The sequence below is a fragment of the Chrysemys picta genome, chromosome 2, assembly GCF_011386835.1.
Source record: "Chrysemys picta bellii isolate R12L10 chromosome 2, ASM1138683v2, whole genome shotgun sequence".
Lineage (NCBI taxonomy): Eukaryota > Metazoa > Chordata > Testudines > Emydidae > Chrysemys > Chrysemys picta.
Genome location: NC_088792.1, coordinates 210,691,151 through 210,708,748, shown reverse-complemented (window position 1 = coordinate 210,708,748; position 17,598 = coordinate 210,691,151). Strand labels below are relative to the sequence as shown.

At 41.6% G+C, this 17,598-nt stretch overlaps 1 protein-coding gene across 5 annotated transcripts in view; it reads right to left on the bottom strand.

Moving 5' to 3' along the window:
• The window catches only part of CABLES1 (Cdk5 and Abl enzyme substrate 1), a 117,043-nt gene that overhangs the window by 16,694 nt on the left and 82,751 nt on the right, over positions 1-17,598 (bottom strand). For all 5 annotated transcript variants that reach the window (XM_042854829.2, XM_065585341.1, XM_005307179.5 and 2 more), the window contains 3 exons: positions 12,149-12,248; positions 10,329-10,485; positions 9,094-9,197 (listed from right to left, as the gene is read on the bottom strand). In XM_042854829.2, coding sequence (XP_042710763.2) covers positions 9,094-9,197; positions 10,329-10,485; positions 12,149-12,248 — 361 coding nt within the window. The remainder of the gene's footprint in view (positions 1-9,093; positions 9,198-10,328; positions 10,486-12,148; positions 12,249-17,598) is intronic.

Here is a 17,598-nt window from a genome sequence, read left to right as displayed (position 1 = left end):
CTGATGTTCCAGCACATTCCCCCAGAACAGGATAGATAGTTCTTCTAAGCAAAACACATTGCTGCACTATGTGGACTGTGTTGCTATCTAATATCAAAGCATCCTCTTCTTTGATGCTATCTAGTATCAAGGCATCCTCTTCTTCTTTCTTGGTACTTCCCTATTCGGGATCAGCGACTTTTATAGCCTTCTTCCAAAACTCATGATAGTAGGCCAGGCATCTGTGCTGATTGGTCTCTCCAAGGTCCACTGATATTGATTCTATATACCAAGTTTCTGGTCTTCCCATTTGGTTGTCTTCTGTCCACAATCATTTCATGAGCCATCCTAGCATCATAACTCTTGGGGCTCTGCTGGATGTATCCATACCAACATAACCTAGGCTCCCTTAACTTGTCTTCAACTGGGGCAACCTGCATTAGGCCCCTCGTTTCATTTTCTCCCATGGAGTGTCCAATCATCTGACCACCTCAACATCTTCCTTTCCCTGGTGGAGAGCATACTAATTTCCTTCCTTGTGACTGGTCAAGTCTCTGTTCTGTACATTAAGATGGGTTGAATTACAGTTTTATACACTCTATTTTTTATCTTTATCGGCATCTTTTCGTCACAGAAACTGGGGTCAGCTCCCACCATTTGCACTAAGCAGCTGTAGTACAATGCCAGGCATCACTCATGAGGACACCATCATCAACAACCACTGATCCTAGGCACACCTCTACCCCGATATAACGCTGTCCGCGGGAGCAAAAAAAAAAAAAAAAATCTTACCATGTTATAGGTGAAACTGTGTTATATCGAACTTGCTGTGATCCGCCGGAGCACGCAGCCCCACCCCCCCGTAGCGCTGCTTTACCGCGTTATAGCCAAATTCATGTTATATGGGTCATGTTACATCAGAGTAGAGGTGTATTTAAATTGTTTCCCTCTTCTAAGCTCTCACCATAAAGAATATCACAGGCAGAGTTCTTCTCCCTCAGTTTTCAGAGCCTCGGTCTTACAACAAAAAGAACGAGGAGTACTTGCGGCACCTTAGAGACTAACAAATGTATTTGAGCATAAGCTTTCGTGGGCTAAAACCCACTTCATTGGATGCATACAGTGGAAAATACAGTAGGAAGATACACACACAGAGAACATGAAAAAACGGGTGTTGCCATACACACTATTACAAGAGTGATCAGTTAAGGTGGGCTATTATCAGCAGGAGAAAAAAAAAACCTTTTGTTGTGATAATCAGGATGGCCCAACAGTTGACAAGAAGGTGTGAGTAACAGTAGGGGAAAAATAAGCATGGGGAAATAGTTTTCTTTGTGTAATGAGCCATCCACTCCCAGTCTTTATTTAAGCCTAATTTAATGGTGTCCAGTTTGCAAATTAATTCCAATTCAGCAGTCTCTCGTTGGAGTCTGTTTTTGAAGTTTTTTTTGTTGTAATATTGCAACTTTTAGGTCTGTGTAAGGGTGTGGACTCACCCCTGCAGCACCCCCTCATGGTTGCTTCAGGGAATCAGCTCATCCAGCGTCTGGAACGCCCTCTGCAGGCTGGTGATCCGCTGTGTCCCTACTTCTGGCCCCTGTGTCCCTCCCAGGACCCAGTGCCCCTATTACTGGGATGCTGTCCCCTGGCAGTACCCCACAGATCTGGGTCTCCCCTCCCTGGGGAACCCCCACCCACTATCCCCACCTTGCCTCAGCACTAGGCCACTGCCAGTCACCAACTAGCCCCCGCTCCCTGGGGCAGACTGCAGTATAGGCCACTCATCACTGGCAAGGGGGGTTTGGACCTGCTGCCTTGGACTAGCCCTGGGCTGCCCTCTGCAACCCCCAGTACCCCTTGGCCTTCCGCTAGGCCACAGCCTGGGGCTATCCAGGCTGGAGCTCCCCAGCTCCTCAGCCTGTCCCCAGTCCTGCTCCACTCAGGTACCCTGTCTCTAGCTTGCTGCAGCCAGGCCCTTCTCTGTCTGCACTCAGAGAGAGAGAGAGTACTGAGCTCCTGGCTCCCAGCCTCTTTATACAGGCCAGCTGAAGCCTGATTGGGGCGTGGCCCCAGCTGCAGCCACTTCCCCCGATCAGCTCAGCCTTCACGCTGCCTGCTCCCTGGGATAGCTCAGGCCCTTCCAGGCAGGAGCAGGTGTCCACCCTGCTACAGTCTAATCGAGTGACCAGGGAGACTGAAGTATTCTTCAACTGGTTTTTAAATGTTATAATTCTTGCCATCTGATTTATTCTTTTACGTAGAGACTGTCCGGTTTGGCCAATGTACATGGCAGAGGGGCATTGCTGGCACATGATGGCATATATCACATTGGTAGATGTGCAGGTAAACGAGCCTCTGATAGCGTGGCTGATGTGATTAGGTCCTATGATGGTGTCCCTTGAATAGATATGTGGACAGAGTTGGCAACGGGCTTTGTTGCAAGGATAGGTCCTGGGTTAGTGTTTTTGTTGTGTGGTGTGTAGTTGCTGGTGAGTATTTGCTTCGGGTTGGGGGGCTGTCTGTAAGCAACATTCACTCTAAGCCAGTGGTTTTCAAGCTGTGGGTTGGGACCCCAAAGTGGGTCGCGAGTTCATTTTAATGGGGTTGCCAGGGCCAGCGTTAAACTCATTGGGGCTCAGGGTATAAAGCTGAACCCCAAGTCCCACCACACAGGGCTGAAGCCAAAGCCCGCATCCTGCTAAGCAGGGCTGAAGCCAAAGCCCCAGGGCAGTGGGGCTCGGGCTTTCTGCCTTGGGCCCCTGCTCAAAACTATGTTGCCAGTTCAAAGTTGTCAATCTACCACACATATCACTAAGTCATCAGTGAAAACCTATTCCAAGGCTGCTCGCTTCATAAATTCTCACTTCCGTGACAACTGCAATCAAAAAGGGGCTCAACGCTGATCCCTGATGTAGGCCAACGTTTACTGAAAATTCTCTGCTATATATATATTTAGTTTTGATCATGTATATCCTGGGTAAGATGGACATATCTTTCTGGTGCACCTCTCTGCCACAAACGCCACCAAACTAGTTCTCTTGGTAAATGATCATATGCCTTCTCCAGGTCCACAAAGACCAAGTTCTGTCTCTTCACTCCAAACATTTCCATGAGGATTCATAGCACAAATATGGCATCCATTGTGCTTCTTCCTCGCATGCATCCATACGCACATTTCCAGGATGTACTTCCCAAATAATGATTATTTCATATGCTGGTTGGCCTGGCATAAGAAGACAGGTTCACAATCTGATACTTGGTCATTAGTGATGTCAAATGATATGTTAGCTTTAGAAATTGATACCAAAAAAATCAAACCAGTGCAATGAAAATGATGTAAATTCCTGAAAGCAATTTTAATGCTCACTTCATTGGTCTAAGTGGAAAAACGAAGGCCAAAGTATTATAGAAGAGTCCATTCAAGCTCTAGATACTATCAAACTAGATTTTTAACTGCAGGTTTTGGCAATATACATGAACCACTCAAACATCTCTCTCGTGGTTTATGTTGCACCAGAAAAAAAAAAATTTGCATGTGTTGTAGAGCAGTGATTCTCAACCAAGGGTCCGGGGCCCACTGTGGGGTGCAAGCAGGTTTCAGGGAGGTCTGCCAAAATAAACCAGAAAGCAGGGCTGGCATTAGACTCACTGGGGTCTGGGACTGAAGCCTGAGCCCCACCACCCTAGGTTGAAGCCGAAGCTCGAGCAAATTAGCTTTGCAGGTCCCCTGTTATGTGTAGGGTGACCAGATCAGACGAAGAAAATATCGGGACACTGGGAGGCCGGGGAGCAGGGGGCGGGGGGCAGGGGGCAAAAAAAAAAAAAGCCAAGTGCTGCCTGCTGAGCAAACGAAATATCGGGACAAATTGCATCCCAACCAGACATCGGTTGGGACGCGGGACAAACAGCTAAACCAGGCAGTTGTCCTGCTTGCTACCCCCTAATGCCAGCCCTGGCTTTTAATCTACTGCATATGCAGAAAAAGAGTTGTTGTGTACAGGTGGGCCATGAAATTTTTATAGCATGTTGGCGGGCCCAGAAAGAAAAAGGTTGAGAACCTTCGTGTAGAGTTTTTCTTTTTCTCTGCCTGTGCAGAATATGTTTTGGTTACATTCTTAGTTTCAGTACTGTCCCTGTTCAGAAGAATGGAAGTAGTTAGGAGAGAGACAGGAACAATCAGAGGGGCCAGTGAATGTACACAAACCTGGAGTGCAGTGTTGATGGGTCTCTAGCAGAGGAGCTGGAATTTTTTCTGACACTATTGTAGCTATTATTTTGGTGCGCTTAAAGATTTTTTCAGACTCTGCAAGAAATACTGTTTTTTGATAGGTCAAGGAAGGATGTTACCACTTATTTTAGCATGATTTATTCTACCTCCTCCCTAAAATAGAATATTTTATTTATATTTAAGTACAAAATTTACTTTGTGGTGCCTTAGTAATTTGAAAAGACACATTTTCAGCATGGAGGATGGGGAGTTCGCTACAGGACTCCCTTTCAAAGTAAGAGACTTCACAGAGATGATTTTCAGTCTTTGAAAATCAACAGGAGTTAAGCACTTACCATCTGTGCCTTTGAAAATCTTCCCCTACAAGGCGAAGTTTGAGCATCACTTTACAAATCTGCCTTACAATTGCATCTTTCTCCTTAAGGTTGAGCTTCTCCCCCTAGGTCCCAGCACTGAGGGCCTCCAGTCAATGAGCCTAATTCTATAAATCAAGAGTAGCTCAACTGAAACCGAGAGCGACACTACTATAAAGTCAGTGTAAGTGTGAACAGTCAGACTCAACAGGAGTTGTGGACACTCCATGCCAAGCAAGATCAAGCCCCAAACCCACATATTTCAGTGTAAAAACAAAACAAACAGGGGTCAGGAAGAGTCTCTCATATCTTGAGCCAAATCCCAGTCTTTTACTAGGGCAAAATTACCCTTGACTTCAGTGTTTTACTCAAGTAAGGACTATGGCCCATATGGTTTAAATCAGAAAACTAGAATTACAAGAACAATATACAAGGTTATAATTATAGTCTGAAGTTAGTGAAGTCATGCACATTTACACCCGCTCAGGATCTGGCCCAATATGTGTAAAATTTCCCTTTGTTCAGATCATCTCGTCACCTTCCCTCTCTCGCTCCCCCTATTAATTGATCTTCACGTCCATAAAGGGGGAAAATTCTGCAAGCTTGCAGCTGCTAAACTCTAATGCTAAATGCCTGCCAACTAATAAAACTGTAATTATAAACCCGAGCTCAACACATCCTGAACAAAATGTCCATTGCTGACACCAGGGTCACCCTCAGCTCCTCCCACTTCTGCACTTGTGAAAAGCAATAATTAAAGCTGCATTCCGTTCAGGACTGCAAACAGATTGGAATCAGTACATAGTAGGTCTGCAACTGCTGTGGTCACTTTGCAGTGTTCTATTAATATTAAAATGGCTAGGCACGTTCAGAAAACTGCATGTTTATCTCTCAGAGCTCCAGCTGCAATCTGCTTTAATGGCACCATATGGTGATTTGCAGACAAAACATTTTGGAGGAAGAAAGTTAACTGGAAACAATTATGCAACCAAACTATCTAACAGACCCTGATTCTGCACCCACTCATGGTGATATAAATTAGTAGTAACTCCACTGAAGTTGATGGAGTTACAACAGTTTTACGCTGTTCTAAGAGAAATCAATATCTTTGGAATCATGTCCGCATCTTTAGAAGCCACTCACTCACTCTCTAGGGTGGAGCCAGTGTTCTGCAAATCCAGAACAAAATTATGAAGAAGATGAAATTGACATCTATTAGAACAGCACCTTCCTATTGCAAGCAAAATGCCCTTCAAAGACACTTACCAGTCAAATTCTGCTTGCTTTGTTCTAAAGTGGAACTATACTATTAAGACATTATAGAATAGCATAACAAAAAACAAGAGTTTTGGGAATGGTTTTGGAATGCATAACTTTACCCATTGACTTATGTGGGGCTGCTCATGTAAGTAAAGTTACAGAAGCACTCATGACCCCAGTCCTACAGATATTTAAGTCTGGGCTTACAGGATGGCATAATCTGAATATCAATGTGGATTCCAATACTATTGGCCATATAACAGGATAGCAGAAAATATTTTACCTGGAATTCTACCTAGCAAAATGCCAGCATCCAACAGTTTGCAACACTCTGGAAGACTCTAGTTTAATAGCCCTAAACCCCATTTCCAATCTTAAGAGCCGTTTATATCCACTGACATCACTTTAATCAAAAATAACCCTCCAGGGTCAATATGCGTAATGGTCAATGGTGTTCCTCCTCACATTATTCTAGTGTTCCTTTTAGATGTTTGGAACCCTCCCACTGTCAGATGAAGGTAGGAACCCCCTCTCTTTTCATCAGGAACAGGGGATAGAGCCAGCAGGAGCTAGGGCAGCACAGGCTGCTTGAAGAAAACAGCAGCTACCTAAGGTGCATGGAGAAGGAGAGAATGATCCTGTGTCCCTCCTGGAAAAGACTGTTGGATAGTCTTGGGGGCAGGAGGGTAAAAGGAGGTAGAGAGGACAGAGACAAGGAGTGGATGGAAGGTGTGAAAGACGAGCAGGAAAGTGTGTGTGTGTGTGTAAGTAAAAGTAAGAGACAGAGAGCCCCTGAGGAGCTGATCACCTTCTCCTTGCTATCAAGCTGATGTGTAGTCAGCCGGTCTCTATTCTTTTTCCAGCAGTCTTTTGATTTGCTGCTAGGAGAAGAGAGAGGGGTTATAGGGTATAGGAAATAGTGTAGTTGACGGTAAACCTGAGTAAACCGAGTTTACCTACTTCTCATTTGGGAATATGGAATTTAATTTAGGTTAAGTTACCTACTTCTTTTCTTTTCTTTTTTAACACTACGCCACTAGACCTGGGCACCTTTCACCACCAGCCTTGTCTCTCACATAGACCTTTGAGTGGTGGGGGAAAAGAAGATGACAGAGGAATACCAGGAGAAGAATAGTCAACTTTTCCCTGAAAATGTCCTGCTGCCTGACCTTTAAAGGTAGGAATCCCGCCTGAGTGCTCCAATGGCTCTGCTGGTGTACTGAGAGGCCATGTCAGTCCCTTAGGTATCCAGGTCTCAAACTTGTAAGGCTTTACATAGCAGAACGAATGTCCCAAATTAGGCTTGGCTGCAGAGAGTCAATGCAGTCATCACAGAATTGGTGTGATATGCTTTCTTCAGCTCACACTGCCAAGCAAGCAGCTGAAGTCTGTGCTACTGTAGCTTCTAAACAGTCTTCAGTGCTAGCATCACATAAACAGTCCTGCAGTAATCCTGTTTATTGATTTGGTATTCATAATTGTGGCAAGGCCATTGTTAGACAAACAGGTGCAATCATCACCATTTACAGATTTGTGTATAAAGGCACTTTTGGGTACCTGTATTAGCAGAGAATTCAAGAGCATCTCCAAATTGTGAGCCTCCTGGACATAAATTAGGTGAATCCCCTCCAAAATAATTCTATATGCGTCACTTGGCATCACCTCTTTCTTGTCTACAATAAGCTTTGGCCACGCCCTCACCTAAGTCTATAACTCTGCCCGGCCTGGGAGAGAACACACTGCTCATTCTTGAAGAGACTGAGAGCTGTATATCAGCTGCATGCTGTATTACAGCCAGACTATCTCCCCGTTTCACACAGTGGCTTCAGAAATGTAAAGCAGCAAGTAGCAGAATACTTGCAGAATTCTGAAGATGAACAACTGTCCCGCATTAGCCTTTGCTGTTTAGTTTATCAAAAAGAAGACTGACAGGTGACTTGATTATGGTGGATACTTACCTTGGTACCTTGGTAAGTAGAAAATACTGGGTACTAAATGCCTCTTTAATCTCGCAGAGAAAAGTATAACAAGGAGCAATGGCTGGAAGTTAAAGCCAGACAAATTCAATTAGAAGCAAAGTGTAAGTCTTTAACAATGAGGATAATTAATCAATGGAACAAACTACCAAGGGAAGTCATGGATTCTCCATCTCTTGAGGTCTTCAAATCAAAACTGGATGCTTTTCTGGAAGATCTGCTTTCAGGAGCATGCACAAGAGGGGACAAGCAGGGATACAGTCCCCCCAATCAGTTGGGGCACAGAATTCCTCCGGGGCCAGAGATGACAGCTCCTCCGGCTGCCGGGGGAGAGCGAGCCCCTCCAAAAGTGGCCAAATTTTTTTCCCATGCACACCCCTGTCTGCTTTAGTCAAACACAAGTTAATTGGGTTCAATGCAAGGATAATGGAATAAAATTCTATGGCCTGAAATATACAGGAGGTCAGACTAGATGATCTAATGATCCCTCTGGCCTTAAATTCTTTCCCCACTCAATTTTACTAGCCATGAGGTGCAAGCCAAAATACCTCTCACCTTCTTTGGATGCACTGTGCATGTGCGCGCACACTCTTATGTAATGCATGTTGTAAGACTGCCCCCTCAATCAAAAGATGTGCACCAAATTCTAGGAAGGATAATGTAAACTTGATGCAATTAAAAACAAATAGAAGGCTGCAGAGCCATTTCTCTTCTCGCATAAAGTATTGAGATGGGCAGAATTGTGAGCCTGAATTGTTACAGCTTTGGACATCATGGAAAATATATGGCTTTTGCTAGTGATGGGACTTTCCTTCTTACTACAAAGAGCAACCCATGCCAAAACAGACAGCAGCCTGTACAACACCTTCAAAGAATATAAAGAACCTGCTGGAAACCAGAGTTCTGTCCTAGTGATGACAGGAATCAAAAAACACAGCGCTGTTTGTGCAGCTTCATACAAAACTAAAAGCAACAGATATCACATTTACACGAGAAATAAGTGCCAAGGAGAGGAAATAAAGGTAACCCACTGAAAGACAGAACAGAATAAATGCATTATTAACTGACAAGATTTACATCTAAAATGTCCATGAAATTAAGCAGTAATAAAAGCTTTTACTTTTATAACACCCACACTGACCTACTTTTACATGTCCCTTGTCATGTAGAACAAGGGATTCCAAAATGCTGCTGTTAGGAGGTATAAATGGTGTGTGATGATTTTAAGCAGGAGATTTCAAAGTCCTAAGCACTAGGATCAAATTGTACCTACTAACTATTACCAAGTGTTACTCACCATATATGAAGGGAATATTAAAACCCGCTTGTGCTTGCCACATGGCCACTGAGGATCATCTAAAAGATTTGGGTCATAGTCAATATAGTCTCCCAGGTCACTGCCTATAAAGAACATATAAAAAAAGTGATTGAACAATGAACTGCATCAAGAGATGTCTTAGACTTAACATATGCAGCAAGCAAGTTTTCAGTCAATGGACAAAATTACCTCTGTCTGGGACTTCTGAAGGAGCCTAAGGGAGATAGCGGCAACAAAATCCTGTTGAAATTGAATAGTAGCTTGGTGCCTGCTTCTCTTAGGCCTTTGAAAATCATAAACTCTCTTGCTTGCCATTCCTTTTAAACACACAGAAGTATCCCTTCCACAGACGTGTGTAAGAAACCCTTGGATACATTAAAGTTGTTGTGCATGTAAAGTCCCCAAGCTTCAATGACAATATAATTTGCAATTCTCCAAGCTCTGAATTCACAACTCTTTGTGAATTTACATAGTGTAGCCGTGAGTCATAAGTTTGCCATCTAAATGTTGATCTTTATATTACAGTATACATACCCCTTCATACTTAGATGAGAGGTACATGTAGTAAAATCAGATCAAGGACATGGAGGAAAGTTTCAATTTTTTTTAATCAGCAAGTGAATATGATAAAGCATCTGCCTTGATTTTTCTTCTATTTATACAGACCTTTTGAGTTGCTTCAGGTAAAATGTAAAGATATTCTAAATATATAGTGCTTTAGCTACTACTTTTGGGGGAGTGGGAGAAAAAGCCTTGTTTGTTCTGATATTGAAAATGCAACCTTCATTATTCATAATGCAAAAAGCCACAAGTAAGATTTTTACATCTATGACTTTGATACCAACATTTGTTTCTTCCACAGTAATTTAGAGCGAGACAAAGTTGGCCCTTATGTATGATGATCAAAAAATAGACAGCCGCTGAGGGAGTCACAGTAAGTGAGAGTGGTGGGTAGGAAGATGGTAATGGGCTACATGCCACAGTAATATTATTCATTTGAGATTCTATGAACTTGATACCAATTTGGCTAAGCAAAGTATAGGCAACTAGAAAAAGTTTTTTCCAAAATCTACATCACCCATTACTTTGTTTGGAGACTGAACTTTGCTTCATTTAAAAAAAAAAAAAATTCCTCCCAGCAAACAACAGTGTGAAGAACTTCCTATAGCAAGTATGAGAAGGGATATTAAAATAAATAACTCCTATGAAGTTACCTGTGTCAATGCTCCCCTGCGTGCTGTTAGCTCTTGCCAAGGAAAGGCTACGATGGCTTGCATTGCGAAATTGGGAGAAGGAGGAGGTGGAGTCAATTGTGTTTCTCCGTGTTCCCAAGGCATTGGTTGGAAATAGAAACTGTGTGTAAGAAACAGTCTAGACAGAAAAAGCCAGAATAGGCACACAGTTAATCACACAACTCAGCCTTAATAGGATCCGATTGATGTGACTGGGTTTGAAATTGGGGACGCCATGCAGTGTGGCTGGCATTTACCATCAAATTCAATTTTTTGTGTTTCAGATTTTGAGTTAATCACAGATTAATACCAGCCACTTGTTTTCCTTTCAGTGTGATCAGTTCATCCATGCTAAAAAGCTTTTGCATACATGTTATGCCCTTTGTAAACAAGCAGATACAGTATGTTATATTTACCAAATCCTAATGAAGGACCTAATTCTAAATCCAGTGAAGTCAGCTGAAAGATTCCCATTGACTTCAGTTGATTTTAGATAAGGCCTCACCTGTATTTTTTACTCCTAGGAAAGCTGTAGCAGTTTTCCACAATTTCTTTACTGAAACAGCATTCTTATATACCGGTTCTCAAGCACAGCTGGGACCAGAGTGAATTTGCTTGAGCAGTAATATCAGTTGTTTCAGGATTAAATGTTTCTGAAGCTACTTTTTAGTCCTAACATTTTAGTTAGTGTGGGAGATATTAGACACTAGTATGCTGCAATTGGTCTGTTGCCTATCAACGTGGAATAAAGATGAATGAAGGATTTGCAGTGAATAGTTTATTTGATTAATTTCCTTTTTTATCCACTTATGCATTTAACAGGAAACAGGTATTATTTTCTCAAATGTATAGAGCCTTGCGCGGATACAAAATTTGTATCTGCATTCGATCCCCAAAAATGGTCCACGGATGCAGATATCCATGGATATAAAGCGGATATCCGCAGATTTGCAGGGCTCTACAAATGTATTTGTTATTCAAAATTAATCATGGAATAATTTCAACAAATAATTTTTAGTCTGCTGATGGTTTATAAGCAGTTCATTGTGTGTATATCAAATTCAAAATGTGAGCAGTGTTTAGTTTTGATTGGGCATATAGGTCACAGATTGTAAGATCTCTGGGGCAGGGACCATCTCTTTGCTATGTGTGTGTCCAATGCCTAGCACAGTGAGGCTGGGGCCTTTAGTCCCTACCACGATACAAATAATAATAAATAGCAAGGTATTGTTTCTATTACTCCTTGGATGAGTATAACTAGTTGAACTAGGTTTTCAGCACAAATACTTGCATTTGAGTCATATATTCTCTATGCTTAAAAATTGTTTCCCCAAAGCTTCAGAATTAATATTTTTATTCAAACAAATATGTGTGGATTTTCTGAGGCATTCACACAGCACAAAGGTAATGTTACTGCTATATTTCACGTATAAGATTCACTAAAATAAAAAGGGAAGCTGTAATGCTGCTTATTTGTAATACCACCTAACACATGATTTTCTAACACCAATCAATACACTATGAAGTGATATGTTGAGGACAGAGCAGTGCTATTGGATTTACTAATAATCTGTAGCCCTAATTATGACCAGAGGATGATTTCTTCAGGAAAAAACTAGTTGGTTTGCACTGACCGCTTGCACACTTTCTTTTCCATTCATTTTATAATAATTCAGTATGTACTGCATTGTAACCTATTCTCTTACATTATGTAGATTACAATGCAACATGTAATTTGCACTTGGCTTTGGTTATTTTACATTTTCATCATAAAATTAGATCTAATAAGCTAACATTCTTACCTTCCCATCAGCCCCTAGTTCCACGCCTTCAAGACCAATTATCTCTTTTAAACACACTCCTCCAGTAGGCACACAACGTCCTCCTTCTAATTTCATATCTCTGGAAAACAGAAGCCAGTAATAAACACATTTTTCCTAAGATGGGAGCAGAAACACTGTCTATTGCTACCCTCCACCAAAGACCGATGAAATAAGAGAATAAAATTAATAAAACATACAATACAGAAAGTTCAGATCAGACAACTTCTACATACTGCACTATACTACTGAAAATACTTTATAGCTATACATTCTATAAAACGTTATAGTTTATGTTTTACCCATACAGAACAGAAATCAAACCAACCAACCCCAAGTGAGTCAAAGAAAGGTGCACCATACTGGAATTGGGAATCATAACACATCTGTCTCATAACCAAAAGGAAAGGAAGAGGATAAAGAGTAGGGTAAGGAGATCCACAAATGACTGCTTCCCTGCAACTGCAGGATTTATCTTCTGGGATTTGCCCACCTGATCCCTACATAGGCCTGAAAACACGTCAGCACATATTTAAATCCTCCCCTCTTGAGCATGGGCTTAGCTTTAAAACACATGCTTAAATCCCATTAACTACAATGGAACTTTAAAATGTGCTTAACATTAGGCACATGCTTAAGCATCTCTATTCAGGAAGGGCACTATAGGCCTCAGTTCAGAAAAGCACTTTAAGCACATGCCTAATCAAATTGGTTTCAATGAGACTACTCAAGTTAAGCATGTGCTTAAGTCCTTTGCTGGGTTGGGGCCTTCGGCCCAAAACAACTGGAAAGTCACCATAGCGGTGTTAAAGATGAGACACACTGTGAGGCATCTCACTGGACTTGCGACTAAAGGATTGGGGCCTTAGTTTGCGAATCTTCAGGAGTTTACCCTGTCCTGCTTCCTTCTGTCCACAATGCAAACTGTCATTCAGTTTATTCTCCCTCAAAGCTGAAGGGGGGTGGGGAGGGAAGCTCTCCATAAATTACAATAAACTTTTATGAACAGCAAAATGTATCCACCTTCTGCATAAGGTGTTTCTATAATAAAACAAGACTTTGTACTGGGTATTTAACCCTTTGTAAAAATGTAAATTTTTAAGTGAATTTAACTTAGTACAATGCTACATTCTCATTTTGTTACCTGATATTTTACTGAGCGATCAGAACAATTATATAAAAATAACCTTCTAGCAGAAGCACCAGATTAAGTTCTGTGCACTTGGGGAATAAGAGGTTTAAAGGAACACTTTCTATTAAAAGGAAAAAAAATCATTAAAATGATACCACATACGATATTTAACACCCTACTGCATTAGTTCCACAACATAAAAACTTTATTCTAAACAAATACATTTGAAATTAATATACGTTAAAAAATTCCCAAGATGCTAAATTAATTCTTTGAAATAATATGAAAGTACTCTAGTCTCCTTCCTAAAAAGATTAGGGAGACTATAGAGGAAATTATGCCATTATACAAAACAAAAACCCAAGGAACAGTTTTTATTTAATGCAATCAAAGGGAAAAACCAAAGTTAGGTATCTTTGCTAACATTCAAAAGGGAGCAAGCGGGCATACTTTAAAAAATCAGCACAGCAGTCTTTCAGAAATGTAGCCTATGAAGACTTAAAAGGAACTGATTCTTCTGTTGGTGAGATCAGGGGCAGCTGACAAGTAAGAGTACAAACTACATTTCCTAAACATTAGCTGAAGTTTAATGAGGAATGGTGCCTCAATCTTCTCTGTCACTTTTACTTTATTGAAATGAACGTACATCCCTGGGGCCCTGCTACTACAGTGCATTTATTCTCATTCCACTCAAAATTAAGTACTGTTCTGAAAGTGCCACCTAGAAACACTTTTCAGTCTTCTCCTTTCCCAAAGCCTATACTTGTAGGTAATATCTGCCTGCTCTCTTTGTAAAACATAGTGGTAAAATATTATTGTTTGGAACCTATCGCCCTTGGGCTAGAAAGAACTTAATTCCTTTTCCTGTAGAGGACTGGTCTAAAATATTGGGCATGTTCTTCTTTACATATAAATGAAGAGACCACTTTAGTGCAGGCACATCCTTCTCCCACATAATAAAGGACTGTGGAGAACAGTGCTTACTCAGAGCATGTAATTCTCTCAGGCCTGGTCTACACTCTACTATTGTTCTTTTGCCCATTACCAAGACCTAAAGCAATCCAAGTTTATGTGCGTGGGCCAGGCCGAATGGCATAGGAGGCCCCAAAGACTCACATGGGCTCCCTGCAGAGCCAGACGCATTTAAAAAAACCAACCAACCGAACAGCCTTTTTGGAGCCTAGGCAAAGTCATTCTGTAGTTACCTTTTTTCTGGAACTATTAATGCAGGGCCAGACTGCAGAAGTTCATTGTACGGGGATGCAGAGAACTAGGGACGTGTGCAAGGAGCCTCTCCCCACTATAACTCAGCAAGCAACCTGTCACAGTTGCAATCCCTGCATTCAGGAGAGCACAGTTAAACACCTGGGGATTACATGGGCCCCCACAGCAGGTAGAGGAGGAGCTGGAACATGTCTGTTTCTTCCTATACAGCTTGCTGAGTGGCCAGTCACACCAGGGGAGAGAGACTCCATTGTTCTTTAGGCGCAGTTTCTGCAACACCCCTGTGTACCAGAGAGAGACTGTAACTGTTAAGTTTCAGAGTAGCAGCCGTGTTAGTCTGTATCCGCAAAAAGAAGAACAGGAGTACTTGTGGCACCTTAGAGACTAACAAATTTATTAGAGCATAAGCTTTCGTGGACTACAGCCCACGAAAGCTTCCGAAGGACTATGCATCCGAAGAAGTGGGCTGTAGTCCACGAAAGCTTATGCTCTAATAAATTTGTTAGTCTCTAAGGTGCCACAAGTACTCCTGTTCTTCTTTTTGTAACTGTTAAGGCTCTGTTCCTCAGGGGATGCTTCTTTACTTTGCTCAGCAGCTAACTGCCACTGTTTGGCCCCCAGACGATCTTATATATATTATTTCTAAGGCTCCAAACTCTGTGTTTTTATTATTTATAGTGTGGTAGCACTATTGTAATGACTGCGGCCTGGTCGGTCTAACCCACTTGTGAGCCTGACTGTGTGAAAGTGGATAAAGAATTTATGAAATTTCACAATAACCTCTAACAATAAATGTGGCTGTGGAAAAAGTGCCACAGGGAGACAGACTGAATTAGTCCAAACAAAGAGGCTACTGATATACTTCAAGGATTGTATTAGGGTTATACCTGTAAACAAGAAAAGTGTTGGACCGGTAACCAAAACTGGAGTGTCGGAAATTAGTCCTAATTGCTAGACAAAATAATAAGAATGGGCTGTTCCACCCATCACTCCCTTTTGGGGTCCTCAAAAAGAAACTCTGGGGGGTGGGGAAGAAAGCTGGCTACCCTGATGCTGGCTGACTGAAAGATCAGAGAACAGAAAGGAGCAACCTTCACCATCCTTGCTGCCATCCCCCCATATTTTCTGAGACCCTGGGATTTACCAGGATACCATTGGGCCTTCATTGCCTGAACCCGAGAGAGATCCTGACCTGACCAGACCAGACCAGAGAGGGGACCCAGATAACATTGCAACTTCCACGGGCTCTGGCTAAATCCCAAACACCATCTGGGATGTGAGACTTTGTCACTTTGCCCCATTGTGTCCTTTTCCTTTCCCACCTTATTTCTTCTCTTTCCTGTCCCTCTTTCTTTTGCCTTCTGTTCTATAATGAGAGTCTGGCTTAGCCAGCTAAGTCTGTATATTTTGCAACACTGTCATAAGCCTGTGAGTAGAGATGAAACTTAAAAAGCCCGACACCGGTACAAGTTTGCCAGGTCTCAGAGTGGCTGATAAAAGGATGTGCTATGCCTGTGTTTGTTTCAGCAGTGCAATTGCAAATGAAGGTCAACACCTGAAGCTGCATTTTCTATCTTTGCAATTCTTTTGTGTCTTCTTGGAAACAACAACAGCTCCAACCATTTCAACCACCTTCTTCTCTTTTCCCCCCACAAGGACAGTTATCACTATCGTTCATACCATATAAGAGACTGTCAAAGAGGGGGATTTCTTTTAAAGACTCTCTCCAGTTAAAGGAAAGGGAAACAAGAGATGTTGTTAAAATAAAAGTCTTACTTATTACCTTCCATGTCAGGGTGAGGGTCTCTTACATTACCTTAGTGGATAATAATGCACTTAGGTCCTGATTCTCTTCATGCATTGTTTTTTGTCTCCACTCACTTCTATGCAGTTACCCCAGATTTACATAAGAGTTACAGGAAAATCAGGACCTAAACATTTTATTTGTGCACTTTGTATCAGGAAATGCGGTACTGGGTGGGTGCTATTTACCTACTGTATGTAAAAAATTAGTTTTGACAGGGTTCAGCGCTCAACATGCTGGTTATTTGGGAGCTACAGTGAAAGTAGTGAAAATGTGCTGTTTTCTCTCTCTGCATTTTACTGCAGTACCACGGCATTTTTCCTGGAACAGCAGAGTGTGACTTGTGATACCATGGCAAAATTATTATAGGATAATTACTGGTTTTGATTATTTCTGCCCTATATAGGAAAGAATAAACAATCAGAATAAACAAAAATCAGAGCAGGAACTCTTACCACATGCATTTTAAGCATGGAATAGCAGTCCATAAATCACACATTATTGGATTCAGTAATGAAACATTTCTTGAATGATTCTAAAATGGATTCCTATAAAACCCACTGCAAGATTCCTGCTGTGCACTTGCTCTTTAAATGACAACACTAGCTGAACATTTCTGTGAATTATTTAAAAGTCAATTAAATATTAACCTGACTCCCAGAAACCTAAAAAGAAAAAAAAAGTCTATTTACAACAACAGGTGCCTGGTAAGTTAATTTTATTTGGAAATGTAAACTCTTCGGGGGATATGGTTAGGAGTAAATATACTCTATGATCCCAGACCATTACAGATTAATTAAGACTAGCCTGAAAACAACAGCACTTCAAATTCATGGGAATCCAAAGTAAAATATTGTTCTCATCCTTCACAGTGAAGAACTCCTATTTTATTGACTCTGTTGCAGGGATAAGGGTAATTACAGCTTTGGCAAGGATCAGATGCCAGACATACCAACAACAAGCCTTTCCTTGACATGTTGACTGAGTCTGCCCACCATAACTGGGCTCCAGTTTTTCACTTCCTAATTGCACTTATTACTGGAACAAGAACTATGGCTACAGTGTATTGGCAGAGGAATCTGAGAAACTGGTACAAAGTCCCTTACAATTGTGTCGTGTACTCTCACTAAGCACATCAAGGACTCAGCATTTCAGCTTCTGCCTTGATATTTTACCTAATATAAGAGAAATCTCAGAAAAATAAATCCTACCACCTTAATGAGGTTTCCTGCTTAATCTCAATATCATGCCAAAAATACACATAACAATGAA